Consider the following 18,511-nt stretch of genomic DNA (forward strand, 5'->3'; position numbering starts at 1 on the left):
TTTGTTTTTAGATATTTACACCATTACAAATCTAACTTTTTTTCAATTTTTTTTTTATAGTTCGTTCTTATTTTGTTCTGTTACATCTAGGTTAGGGGAGGGTTGGGATCCCACTTACATGTTTAACACCGCCAAATTCTGTATGTATGTGCCTGTCCCAAGTCAGGATTCTGTAATTCATTGGTTGTCATTTGTGGATGGGTTACATATTTGTTTTTCGTTATTTTTGTACATTAATTAGAACGTTAGTTTTCTCGTGTTTGAATTGTTTTACGTTAGTCATTTGGGGGCTTTTATAGCTGACTATGCGGTATAGGCTTTCCTCTTTGATGAAGGCCGTACGGTGACCTATAGTTGTTAATTTGTGTCATTTGGTCTCTTGTTGAGAGTTGTCTCATTGGCAATTATATCACATCTTTTTTATGATTACCATAGGACTGGTGTGCTTATCACGTAGGAACAGACGAGTGCTACACATGGAACTGAATCTGCTTTCCCTTTCGGAAAACCATCTGTTTTTTTTAAGGTTTCAGTAACTCAGTCTTAATAATTCTACAAGTAATTCTTTTGTATTTTGTAAGACTTCTCGTATTTTTTCCCCCGTTTAAATACATTGTATATTATTTTTAATGTCGTTAATGGTTTCTCCTTGATTTTGGAGATTTAAAAGTCCCTTTTTACCATTTTTACCCGTTTCTTTTAATCTTGATTTTGACTATAAAAGGTGCATGCATTCACATGTCAATATTTAACGAAAATTGTCAAAGATCTGCATCCAACAACAAACAAATTAGATGCAGTAGTTAAAGTTATATTCCTGTTTATTTTCCTTTATTAAGTACATGTAATTGTGGGTCTATTTCACGCACCAAAAATGTTCTTTATGTTTTCTTTCAATATTTATATTTACTATTAACATTAAACGATATATAGACCATTCTATACTTTCAAATTGACATCGTTTTTAACAAAAGTATTATATTATATGTAGAGTTGTTACAAGGGTTCGTTAGCGTGCAGGGGAGCACATTCTTCCTACAATATACATTGTACTCTGTACTGGACAAGAATTCATTATGTTAGATTTATCATCAGTCATGTGATTAACGGGCCCATGAATAACTTCTGGGTTAAATATCTTTTCTATTTAATCGTACGCCCAGTCATGTAAGCATTCTTATGCCTTCATTTCTTGTCAGATTTTAATGACATTATCTGATATTGATAAAATTGAGATGGGAAATAAGTCTTAAAGACAACAACCCCAACCAAAGAGCAGATAAAAGCCGAAGGAAGCCTTCTCGAAAAGATAACAATTACCATTGTACAAAATTTACAAGTTTAATATGATTATGAAAGTGCGTACAAATTAAGGAAAAGATTAACCAGCTATGAATAAATATTTCATGTTAGTATATTTTGACAATGGTACCACTGCAAATGAAACAGATGTTGTTTGGTGCTAGACAGCTACATGCGCATAGCACTGTAAACGATCTTTCGCCTACATTTTTTTAGAGGCCTTTGATCAAAGTACTGAAGTACTGAAAATCGAATGACCGAAAATTCTGGTGGATGGTCACAAACACTTGTCTTATGTTGAGGATGAATATATAAATGACAGGGAATTACATACATCAACAACTTCAATAATATCAGTAACGTAAAGCAACAATATCTACCGAGGGTATCATCACTATTAGTCACAAACATCAACAAGATCAGTTACGGACATTAAAAATAACAGACTCGAACGTCAACTATATTTGTAACAGATAGTAATGATATCAGTCACAAATATCACCAATAGAAGTCACGGACATCATCAATAGAAGTCACGGACATCGTCAAAAGGAGTCACGGACATCAACAAAAGGAGTCACGGACATCAACATTAGAAGTCAAAGATATCAACAATAATAGTCAAGGACATACGCAATATATGTCATGGACATCAACAATATAAGTCATGGACATCCATTGAATAAGTCAAAGGCATCAACACTATCAGTCACGAACATCAACAATATGATCAGTCACTGACATCAAAAATATTAGTCCCGAACATTATTAAGAAATCAACAAAATTTGCCAAGAGCATCAACAATATTAGCTACTGAATGATGACTTCAATAATATCAGGAATTTCGGCGAGTTAATTTATAAAAGCTGAGTACGTAATATCTCTAAAGTATACACAATATTGCTCTACAAAGGAGTTTTAAAAGTAGTTAGTTTCATTATCTTCAGAAATACCTGGAGTGTCACTTTAAATTATTATGGATTTCTCAAACATACGACTTCTTTTTGAATTGAACTATAATCATCAAGTTTTGAGTGAAAACGAAATTGATTAGATTTGTAAAACGTTCTCTCTGTTTTTTGTCGATCCTGCGACTTTTGTCGCAGAAAGCTCGACATATGGATAGTGATCCGGCGGCGGCGGAGTTGGCTAACTTCTTAAAAGCTTAATATTTTCGAAGGTCGAAGACCTGGATGCTTCATACTTTGTATATAGATGCCTCATGTTACGAGGTTTCTGTCATCACATGTCCATTGTTCTTGACCTCATTTTTGATTGTTCAGTGACTACTTGAAAAAAAGTTGTAATTCTTTGTTAATTAAATTTCTCACTTAATATGAGTACAAATGTAATAGAATAACTATAATTGGTTGCACTGTCCTCGTGCCCGTCAGACAGTTGTCCCTTGACCTCGACCTTATTTCATGGACAGTGAAAAAGGACAAGTTTTGGTGGTCAAGTCCATAACTCAAATACTATAAGCAATATGTCTGCAATATTCGGTGATTGGAATGATTTTAAGGTATACATGTCCAACTGGCAAGTGTCATCTGACTTTGACCTCATTTTAATGGTTCAGTGGTTATGATTAAGAGTTTTTTTTTGTCTGTTTTTCTTATACTGTATGCAATAGGTTTACTATATTTGGTGTATTACCATGGATTGTAAGGTACACATGTCTAGCTGTCAGGTGTCATCTGACCTTGACCTCTTTTCATAGTTCAAGTGGTCAAAATTAAGTTTTTTATATTTGGTCTTTTTTCCAACATTTTTTGCAAAAGGTCAACTATATTTGGTAAGCATGTCAGTCTCACAGGTTTTATTTGACCCTAACCTGATTTTCACGGTTCACTGCTCAGTGTTAAGTTTTTGTGTTTTGGACTGTTTTTCTTAAAGTGTAAGCAATTGGTCAACTTTATGTGTTGTATTGAAGAATTGTAAGCTGTACATGTCTGCGCATCCCTTGCATGGTTCATCTGACATTGAGCTTATTTTTATGGTTCATTTAACAATGTTTAGTTTTCGTGATTAAGTCTGTTTCTTAAAAACTATAAGCAATTGCTCAACTATATTTACTGTATTGAATGATTGTAAGGTGTAAATGTATTTGGTTTATATGAACTTGAACTCATTTTCTTTGGTCATATTAAGTTTATGTGATACTTGTAGTAAAGTTTTATATTGAGAGCTATCAACATAATACTAGTCTAATGATTAGTAAAAAAGGGCTAGACATTTAAGCATGTACACACTTGTTATTTCTTTTCTATGATGTATTTGATTTGAACATCGGTAAAAAAAATGTTAACTGAAAATTTGCACTGCTATAGGGTTATAAATTTCAAACGACTTAATGGATATTTTTGTTCCTTGGCACATAGAAATACATTTTATCTTAAAGTTTTGTTTAAATTCTATTACAAAAATGGCTTCGTTTATTGTACATGTCAATGTGACATTTAATCATTATGTTTTGTTATCTCTTTTTATTGCATTGACTACATACGGTATCTAGCAACGAAGTAAACAGAACATGCGTATTGATTTTACATAAGTAATTTACTAACCTTCTTTATAGCTGTTGTTCAACGATACTCGGTAATTTTGTACTGGTCTCTGTAATAATCACTTATTCTAAAAGTTTGAAATATATTTGTGTGTTTTGGAATTAGTTATTTTTACCACTTTCTGGACATATTTGTTTTACGTTTTATGATGTCAAACGGTAAGTCATTGTTGATTTTTATCACTTATAAAAACATATATAAATTTGATGGATATATTTGTCATTACAAATATTCATTCAATTACACATGAACATGCTATATTACTTAAATTGAAATCCTTATATGGGTACCAACATGTGTGTACTTTTCTAGTTACTTTAATTTTGCAAGGTATAAGTAGTGTAAAACGGGCAGTTTTTATGAAGACTATACACGTGAAAATACCCTTGCATGAATGAAAAACGAAAACACCAAATTGAAATGATAAGAAGTTAGCACGCACGGAAGAGAGGAGAAAGAAATATTCAAACTTGGAATTCAATACGAAAATATAATAACTCATAATCGAAAACGATTAGAAAACGCCGTCATGAAAAACAAAGAAACAAACAATAGCTTACAAAACACAAATAGTTTTATTTTCATGGTTCATTGAGTGCTTGAAAAAAAATCGTTATGATAATGTGTCACTTACTAGTATTAGGAGTAATTGGATAAATATAGTTGGTATATGGGTTCCTTGCCTCGTCTACATATCCATCAGACATGATTTATCGGAACTCGACCTCATTTCATGGATTATTGACCAAGGCACACACAAACTGACTATACAATTGAGAATGGAAATGTCGAAGAGACAACAACACGACCATAGAAAAAAAAACAACAGTAGAAGGTCACCAACAGGTCTTCAATGTAGCGAGAAATTCCCGCACCCGGAGGCGTCCTTCAGCTGACCCTTAAACAAATATATACTAGTTCAGTGATAATGAATATCTATTTCGCAGATACTTTTATCAGTAGATCCTTTCTATGTGGTGAATGAAATGATTGAACGGATTAAGTTTCCGACTGAAAAGTTATATCTGATCTTGCACTCATTCTAATGCGTTCATTTGTCAATCTTAAATGTTAAATTTCTTTAAAACTCTAACCTCAGATTATCGTTACGTCGACGTCTGTCATTCTACGACTTGCAGTGGCTTATTAAACTAGGAGATGATTTAATTTCTATACAAAATATGTAATTTGGCAAAATAACACAAACCAACTCTAGTTCGTCATTTGGTCTCCTCCAACTCAATGAACTCAATGCTCTTGAACATGGTACTTTATTTTACCTTTTTAAGTTTGTTGATTTGAGCGACTTAGAGAAGTCGTTTGAAGACAAAACATGTGTATGACCCCTTAAAAATGTATACTTATTCAGCGAAAATTGACGAAACGCTATGTTCCAAATGCAACAAAATAATAAGATATAAAATCAATCAGGAATAGCAAAGGCCAAATGTTCCTTGATTGTGACAGGCGTCAAAATGCGGCGGGGTTAAACATGTTTTGAGAGATCTGAACCCCCTATTTCTCTAACCAATGTTGATTAAAAAGCACACTAGAATACGCACAGTAAAATTCAGTTTAAAAGAAGTCAGATTCTGCTGTTAGATAAGGTATTAACAGAACATGCAGAAGGCACTAAGAAAATATGACAACGATGAACAATAAAGAAAAACAAAAGGTTGAAGAAGAAATGTGTCTATTTTCGACGCAAAAGCTTGATAAATGAATCAATATTAATCCAAAAAAGAATGCCATCTTTAAATACTTGACAACAGTAGTTTGCATTAAATATTACCATAAAAGATGGAATGTCAAACACCTGCTGTATTACATTTAAGGAAATTTAAAATCATCTGTTTTATCGTAAATTTCATGAACTTTTAGTATTTAGTTTTTTGTTATATTCCTAGAAAGGACAGTGTTCATTGATAGTATTAGCCTCATTTAAAGTCAGTTCAGCAGGAAAAATATGTTTAGTGAACACACTGACGTTTGAGTTTATCTATATATTTTTCTCTGTTATGCTAGCACTATTAAAGGATATTTCAATCAGCTGTACGTTTTATTCATGAACATTGTTCCGACAAACCATAATTTGTAAAAGTGGGACGAATGATACTGATAAATCGAAAATAAACTGACAACGCTATGGCTAAAAAGACAAAAAAAAGACAAAAAGGCAGACAAACGAAAGTACATACAACAAAATATAGAACAATAAAGACACAGACCCCACCAAAAAATAGGGGTGATCTCAGGTGGTAAGGAAGGGTAAGCAGACCCTGTTACATATTCAATTTTTCAAAGTTCCTATTTTAAAGCGGAAATAATTTATACATATTTTGCTCAATTTCCACTATATAAACCACACTGCTAACATCATGACAGTTAATTGTCTTATTTGATTTGATTTTTTTTTCAGAGATTTTCAACGGTCAAGCCGAAAATACACTATCCCAGTTGTTGAAAAGTGTCTTAGATGCTTCTGGATTTTCCTTTGCAGAAATAGAATTCAAACAGCATTCTGAAATTTTTTTCACACGTTTCAACAAAATGCTCTGTGTTTGTGACGATACCATTTACGTTGGAAGTAGAACAGAAGGAATATCAGGCGGATGGTATTATTCAGGGGAAGAAAGCGATATCGACGCCATTTTGCCGTTCTTTGAAGAATACGATGTTCACGATGCCCAGTTCTATCTTGACGAAGGAATAGAAAAACCAAATATAAACGAGAACCCATGGATATATTTTACTGCCTATTATACATTATTATGTTCAAGAAAGACGTTTTTTGCTTTTTACGATGAAAAATTTCCGGGTTACATGAATATATATTGCCTTCCAAATACTTATTTCTCCTCTAGCAAAGAACCTGCAAGAGCAGGTCATGTGTATATTGAAAACAAATCGTTTCAAAACCTGGTAAGGAAAACCGACGCCCAAGACCTTAATATCACTACTGAAACAACGAATCAATTTCAGACCCATGGACCAGCTGTAACTGAAAGGTGCTTTAGCAGCTCTTTTTTGTTTTCAAAATATGAACTTTTGGTAAGTGACAATATACCTTGTCTATATTTTGATTATTGGCCACCTTGTGCTTATGATTGGACAATTCGTTACAAACCAAACGGATGGCCAAAAGACGAAATAATCAACCAGATTGTATCACAAAAATGTATGCTGGCTCCTGTTGGTCACCATGATAGCAGTAACAAGGATGTTCAATTTCGTCTCTCTGTGACAGGTGAAAATTTGCTCTTCAAACATCTCAATCAAGTACAAGTCTACTGTTATATATTATTAAAGATAATTCTGAAGGATAAACTCAGACCGATACTAACTAGTGATAATAAAGATATCTTGTCATCTTATTGCATGAAAAATGTGGTATTTTGGTGCGTAGAAAGGGAATCTGTCGACTGGACGGTTTCTAACCTTGTCTGTTGCTTACAACTATGCATTGGAAAGCTAATATTTTATTTACAGAAACATTGTTTACCGCATTACATTATTAAAGGTAGAAATTTATTGAACTCAAAATTGAAACCGGATATTTCCAAACTTTTACAAACCGTTCTTCTTCACCTTAACTCAAATGTTATGGACATTTTGCAACTTAAGTCCTTTGAAATAGTTAGACTTAAGTCGAGAGGTTTTCAACCTGAATTACTTATTAGATTGATTGAACGTTCAGTAATATATAACTTTTGGTCTGCTAAAATTGTACGATTATTTCATGATTTTACTACTTTTGAATTCTTCTGGCTACATTACGACCGACAGCCATCACTTAAAAGTATAGACAAATATGAAGATATACTGTGTGAGATAGAAAGCTACGAATGCGTAACAACTTTTAAGAAGGACTATAGTATGATGATAAAAAGTATTATTGGACTATTATCATATTCTTTGTACAGACGAAACTCAGCGTATAAGGAAACTTTTGAAACAAAGGGCATGTTGTTAATTGAGGGGACAAAAACGTCCAGACCTTGTATACTTTTACGATTAGCAACATTTTATCTGATGGAACAACAGTTTAATTGCGTTCTCAAAATATGCGTAGATGTAATTCGAAAGGAAATTAAAATTACTCCGCCAAAACAAATATGGAACCAAATCTATAAAAGTAACGGAAAACTTTGTATATTGTTACTGCAACTAGAGTTAGGCCAACAGCGTCTACTCAAAGAAGCAATTTTAGCCGCGTCGTACTCTCTACCCTTGGCATCAATATACAGACAGTTCCTATCATCTGATGCCAATTATATTCTTTATGAATTCGAAAACGGAATGCTCGTGAATCCATATTTTAAAGTAACATACATGACAGCAGAATTGTGGGCGGTTCCGGATGTTTTACAACTTGAACTTTTATCGGTCCCAAACAGACTGAAGAAATTTAATGCAGACAAATTCCCTTGCCCAAAATATGATCAGGTTCCATGTTTAAGAATACATCCTTTGCTTAATTGTTATCTTTTAATGTATCTTAGCTACGACGCACTTGGAAAGAAAACACAGCGTAATGATGTTTTGAATAAGATCAATAGTTTGAGAGCTGACGAAATTGCAGTTGAGAACAATCAGGTTTTGTTTTACAATATTCTTGTGTATTGCAACAGTAAAACCGGTTATGAATGTGATAAGAAGAGAGCAGCAAAATATGTAGTTAGGTCTTTAAAAAAATTCCCATCGCGATGTAATGCCGCGTTTGGATATCTGAAAGACATAGTTCAACAGTCAATGACTTTGATAAGGACATGGAAGGCAAATGCCTAAAAAATTGTGCACTTCTTTCTACTGTCAATCAGTCAGTCACTTGATCATGATAAAAAAATTGAATTCATATGTTTTGTCAATCAACGGGATTTTAGTTCACATTGTTGTATTAAAAACATTAACGGTACCAATTTTACTGCACCAGATGCGCATTTTGACAATACATGTCTCTTCAGTGATGCTTGTGGTCAAAGTATTTGAAATCCAAAGCTTATATAAAAGATGATGAGCTATAATCCAAAAGGTCCAAAAAGAATAGCCAAATCCATGGAAGGAACCAGAGCTTTGCATGAGGGAGATACATTCCTTAATTTATAATAAATTCATATATTTTGTAACAGCAAATTTTAATAACACAAAAAATCCGTATTTTCATGCAAGTACCGAAGTACAGGCTACTGGGCTGGTGATACCATTGGGGAATAACATTCCAACAGCAGAGGCATCGACCCAGTGGTAGTAATAACATTAACGGTACCAATTTTCCTGCACCAGATGCGCATTTCGACAATACATGTCTCTTCAGTGATGCTCGTGGCCAAAATATTTGAAATTCAAAGCTTATATAAAAGATGATGAACTATAATACAAAAGGTCCAAAAAGAATAGCCGAATCCGTGAAAGGAATCAGAGCTTTACATGAGGGAGATATTAAGTTATGCTGTCATCACTACGACTTTAGAAAAAACCAAATATTGATAAGCATTAAATGTATAGATTATCAGAGATGTAATATAAATTTGCAAATCTATATAGCTAACTTTATACAAAAAAGTTATACTTTAGTCATACCAAGACCGAACTAATTTTATGTTTCACAAAGATTTTTTATGGCTGCTTATATACCAGCCAACAATGCTGTCGTTGTCACGTTTCTCACAACTTAGTACCCTCATTCGAAACAAGCTATCAAATCAGGTGTAATCAACTATTTTTGTCGGAAATTGTTTGGACCACGGCAGGAATAACACATTCACAATAAATCCTATTTGTTTAGTGTATACAATGATGGTCACCCTAGATAAGTGGGGAAAATGAATACTGCCACTAAATTCATGATTTTTTGGGGCATTTTTGTATTACGTCCAGCAGCAAATACTCCATGCATTTTCAGGACAAAAACAATAGATAGGTCGACATAAACAAAAAGTGAGACATTCAGACTGGCAAAGGTATTGAGATTTTTCTGATACAAAGCATATTTTAGCCTTGCGTTTACTTACCTCTCGGATTGATTGATTGCTTGGTGTTAAACGTCACTTTCAACACTATTGTGCTTTTTCGTCATAGTCAGTTTTTATTAGTAGTTTAAACTGGAATGCCCAGAGAACACCACCGACATTTGGTAGACAAGCTGACAATCCTAGTCAAGCCATACACACAATAGTGATGAAGGGCTAGTGATAGAGTAGTTCGACTACTTAAACCACTCACTGAGGCCCGTAGTCATATATCGACACTTCGTTTTTTAAAGCCACATACTGCCCTTAGAGAATTTTTGCAAAGTTTTTTTTTGCGTGAAAGAGGGCGTGACACTCTGTCTTCACAAGACATCGAAGGAGAGGGGCGAAAGATACCAGATGGACATTAAAACTTATAGATCGAAAATAAACCGAAAAGCCATAGCTAAGCTTAATTCAGGAATTTCACATCCAATATTTTATGGTAAAATTCTTCACAAATAACAAACATATCGGCATTCACATCAAAAGCTAACCAAACCTTTAAACAGACTGATTCGGGAAGGGTATCGTTTCGATACTATGTTCAGTCATTAAGGATTGTATACTTTGGTATTAATATTGATTCAGCTATATACCAAGTCATGAGCCTGTAATTCAGTGGTTGTCGTTTGTTTATGTGTTACATATTTGTTTTTCGTTCATTTGTTTTAATATAAATAAGGCCGTTAGTTTTCTCGTTTGAATTGTTTTACATTGTCTTATCGGGACCTTTTATAGCTGACTATGCGGTATGGGCTTTGCTCATTGTTGAAGGCCGTATGATGACCTAAAGTTGTTAATGTCTGTGTCATTTGGCAATCATACCACATCTTCTTTTTTATATAGAGTATTTTCATCGGAAATAAACACATATATTCTGAAACCAGTTATTGGCATGATACGGGTTATGTTCTTCATGTTCTTCTCATATATTTAATGATGGCATGATACTGAACCCCATAACGAGAGGTATTATACTTGACTTTCAAACGATGGAATCATAATCGTTCAATTAGTTTAGTTAAAGTCTGGAGCTGGCATGTCAGTAACTGCTAGCTATATATGTATAGTAGTTCTTTGTTCATTTATGTATCATTGATATTTTGCCTAGTTTCAAATTCTTACATCGAACTCGACCTCCTTTAAAACTGAGTTTTACAGTGCGTATCGCTATGTGTTTCTTTTATTCTACATTGGCTAGAGGTATAGGGTGAGGGCTGAGATCTCACAATGCACGTTTAACCCCGTCACATTTTAGCGCCTGTCCCAAGTCAGGAACCGCTGGCCTTTGTTAGTGTTGTATGTATTTTCAATTTCAGTTCATTCAAATGTTTTCGATTTCAGTATGGCGTCTAATTTCCACTTAACTAGTACAAAAAATTATTAAGGGGCTAGCTGAGGACCACCTCCGGGTGCGGGATGTCTTGCTGCGTTGGATACCCATTGGTGGTCTTATGCTATTGTCTGCCTTTTGTTGTGATTGTCTCTTTGACATATTTTAAACAATAGAAAACAAGACGCAACATAGAAAACTAAAAACTAAGAACCCCACCAAAAAACTGGGGTGATTTCAGGAGCTCCGAAAGGGTAAGCAGATACTTCTCCACATGTGGTACTCGCCGTGTTGCTTATCAAAGAGTCATATTCTTGGAAAGGGAACGGGTTTGTAGTTACGACATAAGGAAAATATCCATACCATATATAACACGGATATTCCGTAACGATGAATTCGAACCAATACGTGATGGCGTCCTCAAATTTACGACGGGATGACTTCAACTTCACCATTTAGACTTGTAAGTGCTCTCACAGGTACAATTATTTTAAAAACTTATACTATGGGTTACTGTCAGCAATACCTCTGACAAGTTATAAAATGGTGGACGATCCATTTAAAAAAAAAAAGAAATTGCCCTTTGGAAATATCAGATTTGCTGGATTGTATCCATTCCGATGGACGTGGCTGTATATCTGAAAATCCTACTTATTCAAATAGACGCCAATTTTGTTTCACTGTCTGGACATGCGAATTCTAAGTGACCACATTTCTATACCCTTTTCAAACCTATGTTAAAGAGGAACATGAATAGTGCCTTGCAACAGGCCACCAACTGCCCTAACAGAATTGTTGCAAAGGTTCTTTTGTGTGCAAGGGGACGGGCACCTCTTTCTACACTGTACACGAGAAAATATATTGGACGAGTCCATTGTAAAAAATTTATGAAGTTCTATCAGTCGTGAATATTAACAATATCAATCACACAAGTGACTTGAACAATACTTAACAAGTGTTAAAGTGAAAACGAAATCGATTTTATAATACATTCTCTCGTTTTATTTTTTTTGGTATGATTTATTAGATTTGAACATCGGTAAACTAATGCTGACAAAATTTAAAACATGCAAACATGTTAAATGTTAACAACATATGTGCACAGTTAAAAGTATCATTGATTACAAACAATATGGTGGATATTTGGGTTACTTGGCCTAAACCGATGTGATATTTAATCTTTTGTTTAAATTGTATTGCAAAAATTACTTGGTTATTGTACTTTTCAATGTGACAATTTAACTATAACTATTTCTTATCTCCATTTATTGCATTGACTACATACTGCATCTAGCAACGAAGTAATTTAAAACATAAATGTTTATTGATTTCAAATATATTAAGTAATGTACTAAGTAAACCTTCTTTATAGCTCTGTTCAACGATACCAGGTAATTTTGTATTAACTAAGTTTCTAAAAGTTCTGACATTTTAGGTTTGTTTCGGAATAAGTTAATTTTTTACCACCTTCTGGACATATTTGTAAAACAATATTAATATTGCGCTTTTTATTTTTAGATACTTATAGTCAAGGCTGTTATACGCTGCATAATGTCAAACAGTAAGTCATCACTAACAAAAAAGGATATAAACTTGACGCATATATTTGTCATTCCAAGTATATATTCAACTGCACATGAACATGATGTATTAATTGAATGTACTTAAAATCATGTGAATTTCTCACTTATTTGGAGTAATTGGATAAACATATTTGGTTATTTGGGTTCAATGAATCGTTCTCATATCGTCTACATATCCGTTAGGCAGGATTTATTGGACCTTGACCTCATTCCCTGCATTGTTGATCATGGCAAAAGTTACTCGACTATATCCGTTTTGCAGCTATTATAATCAGTTGATCATCTCTAAGTGACGTATGGAATGATTGTAAGGGATAAATGACAGATTTGAAGGGATTCATCTGTCATTTTATTCTTATGTTTCATTGGTTGATTTCAAGTGCTAAATTTCTTTGAATTATAACGTCAGAATATTGTAACGTCTGCCAGCATATAATGTGCAGTGACGTATTGAACTTGGAGATGCTTTGATTTGTATAAAGCATGTTAAGTCGAAAAAAAACCAAACACACTAAGCAATGCTAGTTCGTCATTTTGACTGTATAGTGGGATCATTTGCAATACACCACATCTTCCAACATATCTGTTAAAGAACGTTTATTTCAATTTTTGTTTGAATCTACATTACAATAAATGATGTTCTCTCTCCTCCTTCATGCTATCATATGTTTGATTATATGTTCTTGGCTAGAAACTAATAAAATAATTAAATACATACCAATTTCTATGAAAAAGACATTATACAGTTAATAACTTAAGATTTACAAAATGTCTGCAAAATAGCCAATATCTTACTTAAACAATGTTGGAAGCTTCGTTGAAAGAATTAAGATTTTGGTACCACAGGGTCCCATTAACAACTCAATCCCCGTTAACTGTGAATTAGCCTGACAAATTTGAAGGCGCACAATTATTTTTTTTTAAATTAAGGCAAAACTTGTTTGCCAAATCAAACTAGAACAACAAGATAGCTTAAATAACTCACGAATTTCCGATTGATAAACAATCTTTAAAATTTTAAAGCAAGATATGCAAAGATATAATATCTTTCGAAAAAAAGAGACCATTAAACATTTTAAATAAAATTGAGAATGGAAATGGGGAATGTGTCAAAGAGACAACAACCAGACCATAGAAAAATAGACAACAGCAGAAGGTCACCATATAAATAAAAGTGTCAATCCAACGCATGAAGACTTCATCTGAGAATATAAGTGTATTTCTGTATAAGTCTAATTATGGTGACTATCTATAGTAACCTTGGAAACATATCGAATGTCTATAAATAATTATAAGTTCATTAACCTTGAATTATTTCGTAACTTACAGTAGTTTTTCTGCATCGACAATAGATTACCGTAACTTTATTTTTCATATCGGTAATAGATTACCTGAACTTTATTTGGCAGAATTATTCTGAGTTCTGGGTACTCAATGCTCTTGAACAGGGTACTTTATTTGACCTTCTTAAGTTTTTGATTAGAGCGACATAAAACTCTTTTGTAGACGAAAAGCGCATTTGGCGTACACACTTTAAATTTTTGTATCAATGATGAATAAAATTGAAAATGGAAACATGGAATGTGTCAAAGAGACAACTACCCGACAAAAGAGCAGGAAATAGCCGAAACCCACTATTGGGTCTTCAACACACCGAGACAATTCTACACCATGAGAAGGGCGCCAGCTGGCTCTTTGAAAAATGTATACTTGTTCAGCAAAAATGAGTGTAACGCCACGCTCAAAATCTTGTAAATGAACCGAAATAGAAAAAAAAAGAGAAAAAAAAAGCATGATTAACAAAGACTAGAGGTTTCTGACTTCAGGCAAGCACAAATATGCGGCAGGGTTTAACATGATTTGTGAAATCTCAACCATTCCCTTATACCTCTAGCCATTATTGAATAAAACGGTACACAAAAAAACGCACAGTAAACTTCAGTTTAAAATAAGTCTAATTCCGATGTTAGATTAGGCAATAGAAGGAACTTAGAAAAATAACAATGATGAACATAGATTAGGAACATCATTCAAAAATTAGTAATTAACAATAGGGAACTTAAATTCTTTAATGTTGTCTTAAATGTTAGAATATCTTCTTGTTAAAGATATATATCAAGATCCTTGAAAGGAATATGTTCGTTGTTAGTGTTAGCTTTATTCAAATTTCTGCAGAAAAAATCTATTTAAGTGTACATACTAAATTCGGAGTTTTTTTTTATATATTTTTCTCTGTTATGCAAGTTTTATTTATGAACATTTCAATTAGCTGTAAGTTTTATTCACGTACACTGTTTCGACAGACTTAATTTTTAAATATCCTTTTTCCGGATGAAATGTCGTATTCAAAAGCAGTATAACTTTATGTGTATTGTGTTTAAATATTATCCAAACTGGTAACAGGTAGAAAGTTGATTGTCTCAACCTTTTTTGTTTTTTAGGGTTACGCAATGGTCGAGCTGAATATACCCTATCTCAGTTGCTGAAAAATACCTTAGATGCTGCTGGATTTTCCTTTGCAGAAATAGAATTCAAAAAGCATTCTGATTTTTTTTTCATACGTTTCAACAAAAAGCTCTTTGTGTCTGCAGATATCATTTACGTTGGATGTAGAACAAAAGGAATATCAGGCGGATTGTATTACTCAGGAGAAGAAAGCGATATAGACGCCATTTTGCCGTTCTTTGAAGAATACGATGTTTACGATGGCCAGTCCTGTCTTGACGAAGGAATAGAAAAACCAGATATAAACGAGGACCCATGGATATATATAACTGCCTATCATACATTGTTATGTTTAAGAAAAACGTTGTTTGCTTTTTACGATGAAGAATTTCCAGGTTATATGAAGATATATTGCCTCCCAAATACTCATTTCTCCTCTAGAAAGGTACCTGCAAGAGCAAAACATGTGTATATTGAAACCAAGTCGTTTCAAAACCTGGTAAGGAAAACTGATGCAAAAGACCTTAACATTACTACTGAAACAACGAATCAATTTCAGAACAATGGCCCAGCTGTAACTGAAAGGTGCTTTACCAGCATTTTTTTGTTTTCCTCAAAACAAGAATCCTTGGTAAGTGACAATATACCTTGTCTTTACTTCGATTATTGGCCACATTGTGCTTATGATTGGACAACGCGTTTTAAACCAAACGGCTGGCCAGAAGACAGAATTATTAGCAAATTGTATCACAAAAATGTATGCTGGCTCCTGTTGGTCATCATGATAGCAGTGATAAAAATGTTCAGTTTCGTCTCTCTGTGACAGGTTAAAATATTCTCTTCAAACATCTGAATCAAGTACAAGTCTACTGTTATATATTATTAAAAATAATTCTGAAGGATAAACTCAGACCAATACTTAATAGTAGTAATAAAAAAGTATTGTCATCTTATAGCATGAAAAATGTGATATTTTGGTGCGTAGAAAGGGAATCTGTCAATTGGACGGTTTCTAACCTTGTCTGTTGCTTACAAGTTTGCGTTGGAAAGCTTATATTTTATTTACAGGAACATTGTTTACCACATTACATTATTAAAGGTAGAAATTTATTGAACTCGATATTGAAATCTGACATTTCAAAACTTTTACAAACCGTTCTTCTCCACCTTAAACAAAATGTTTCGGACATTTTGCAACTTAAGTCTTTTGAAATGGTTGGACTAAAGTCAAGAGGTTTTCAACCTGAATTACTTGCCAGTTGGATTGAACGTTCAGTAATATATAACTATTGGGTCTGATAAAATTGAACGATTATTTCATTATTTTACTACTTTTGAATTCTTTTGGCTACATTACGACCGACAGGCATCACTTAAAAGTGTAAACAAATATGAAGATATATTGTGTGAGATAGAAAACTACGAACGCGAAACAATTTTCTATATTATGATGATAAAAAGTATTATTGGACTATGTCATATTCTTTGTATAGACGAAATTCAGCGTGTAATGAAACTTTTGAAACAAACAAAAGCTTGTTAATAAAGGGAACAAAAACGTCCAGACCTTGTGTACTCTTACGTTTAGCTACATTTTATCTTATGGAAAACAGTTTAGTTGCGTTCTCGAAATATGCGCAGATATAATTCGAAAGGGTATAAAAATTACACCACCAAAACAAATATTGAACCAAATTATTAAAAGGAATGGAGCACTCTGTAAGTTGTTACTGCAACTAGATTTAGATCAACAACGTCACCTCAAAGTAGCAATTTTAGCCACGTCGCGTTCTTTACCCTCAGCGGATGCAGGCAGACTGTTCCTCTCTTCTGACGCCATCCATATTCTTGATGAATTCGAAAACGGTATGTTTGTGGATCCCTATTTCAAAGTTACATACATGACAGCGGAATTATGGGCTGTTCCGGATGTGATACAACTAGAACTTTTATCCGTCCCAAACAGACTGAAGAAGTTTTATGCAGACAAATTCCCATGTCCAAAATATGATCAGGTCCCATGTATAAGAATACATCCTCTGCTTAATTGTTATCTATTAATGTATCTTAGCTACGACGCTTTGGACAGAAAAGAACAGCGTAATAATATATTGACAAAGATCAATAATTTGAGAGCTGACGAAATAACTGTTGAGAACAATGAGGTTTTGTTTTACAACATTCTAGTGTATTGCAACAGTAAAGCCGGTGATAATAAGACAGCAGCATCATATCTTGTTAAATCTTTGAAAATGTTCCCATCGCGATATAATGCCGCGTTTGGATATCTGAAAGACATCATTTAACAGTCGCTGATTTTGATAAATACATGGACGGCAAATGTTATGTAATCTATTCACTTCTACAACTTTCAATGTGTGTGCTTTAATTGTAGTTTGTATTTATATGTTGTTCCTTTCTGGTACATGTTGTAATTAGTATACTTATGTTTAAAAATGTAAATTTTCAGTATAATGGAGGAATCAATCAATCAATCAATCATGTTATTGTTCACATTACTTTTATCATTAATGCTGATCTGGATATTAGGAAGAACGACTATTTTGACTTTTCTGTTTTTTTTTGTCGTATTCGTACCTCAAAAAGGCATGCCGATACGTTTTTAAAAATAAAACCTTGTATTTAAAAACAACAATTTGTTGTTCCACCCTGGCAGATTCGCTACTTTTAGCACCCTGGAAAACAATTTGGAAATAAAAGTAAGGGATATAATTGAATTTGCTATGACTGTTAATCGGATTAAACACACCCGACAGGTGATGTTGATGTTAGCTCATGCATATTCCTCAGAACAGGGTTGCATTCTATATCGTAGCGGCTACGTACATTAGTGCTACATAAATTTTTGTCTAGTGAACGAGTTGCTAAACGTTCTGCTATCTATATCTATGTGACAGCTAGGCTAGCTACACGTCTAATAGTCATTAATCTACGTAGCCCCATGTAGCCGCTATGATATTGAACGCAACCCTGAACTTATACACACTACGGTATCGGATAATTAGAGATTCGCTTTTAATCCATAAGCACGATATATGAGGTGAAATTTTCGTGATGTAATTCGAATCAAACTACATACAGTGCCAATTAAAATGGAGAATCATTAGCCATTCCGAAATATGATATACATGGAAAACATCTGTATTAAAATTTTATTTTATTTTGCCTTATTAACTTTTTTTATTTGAGCGTCACTGATGAGTCTTTTGTAGACGAAACACGCGTCTAGCGCAAAGACAAAATTTCAT

At 33.6% G+C, this 18,511-nt stretch overlaps 1 protein-coding gene across 1 annotated transcript; it reads left to right on the top strand.

The window, feature by feature from the left end:
• The first annotated feature begins 3,855 nt into the window (after nt 1-3,855).
• Nucleotides 3,856-8,805, top strand: LOC139527868 (uncharacterized). Its single transcript, XM_071323544.1, has 2 exons — nt 3,856-4,028; nt 6,290-8,805. Exons 1-2 carry the CDS (start codon nt 4,016-4,018, stop codon nt 8,656-8,658), a joined length of 2,382 nt encoding a protein of 793 aa, XP_071179645.1. The 5' UTR covers nt 3,856-4,015; the 3' UTR covers nt 8,659-8,805.
• Nucleotides 8,806-18,511: the final 9,706 nt, after the last annotated feature.

Source organism: Mytilus edulis, chromosome 6, assembly GCF_963676685.1.
Source record: "Mytilus edulis chromosome 6, xbMytEdul2.2, whole genome shotgun sequence".
NCBI classification, from domain to species: Eukaryota; Metazoa; Mollusca; class Bivalvia; order Mytilida; family Mytilidae; genus Mytilus; species Mytilus edulis.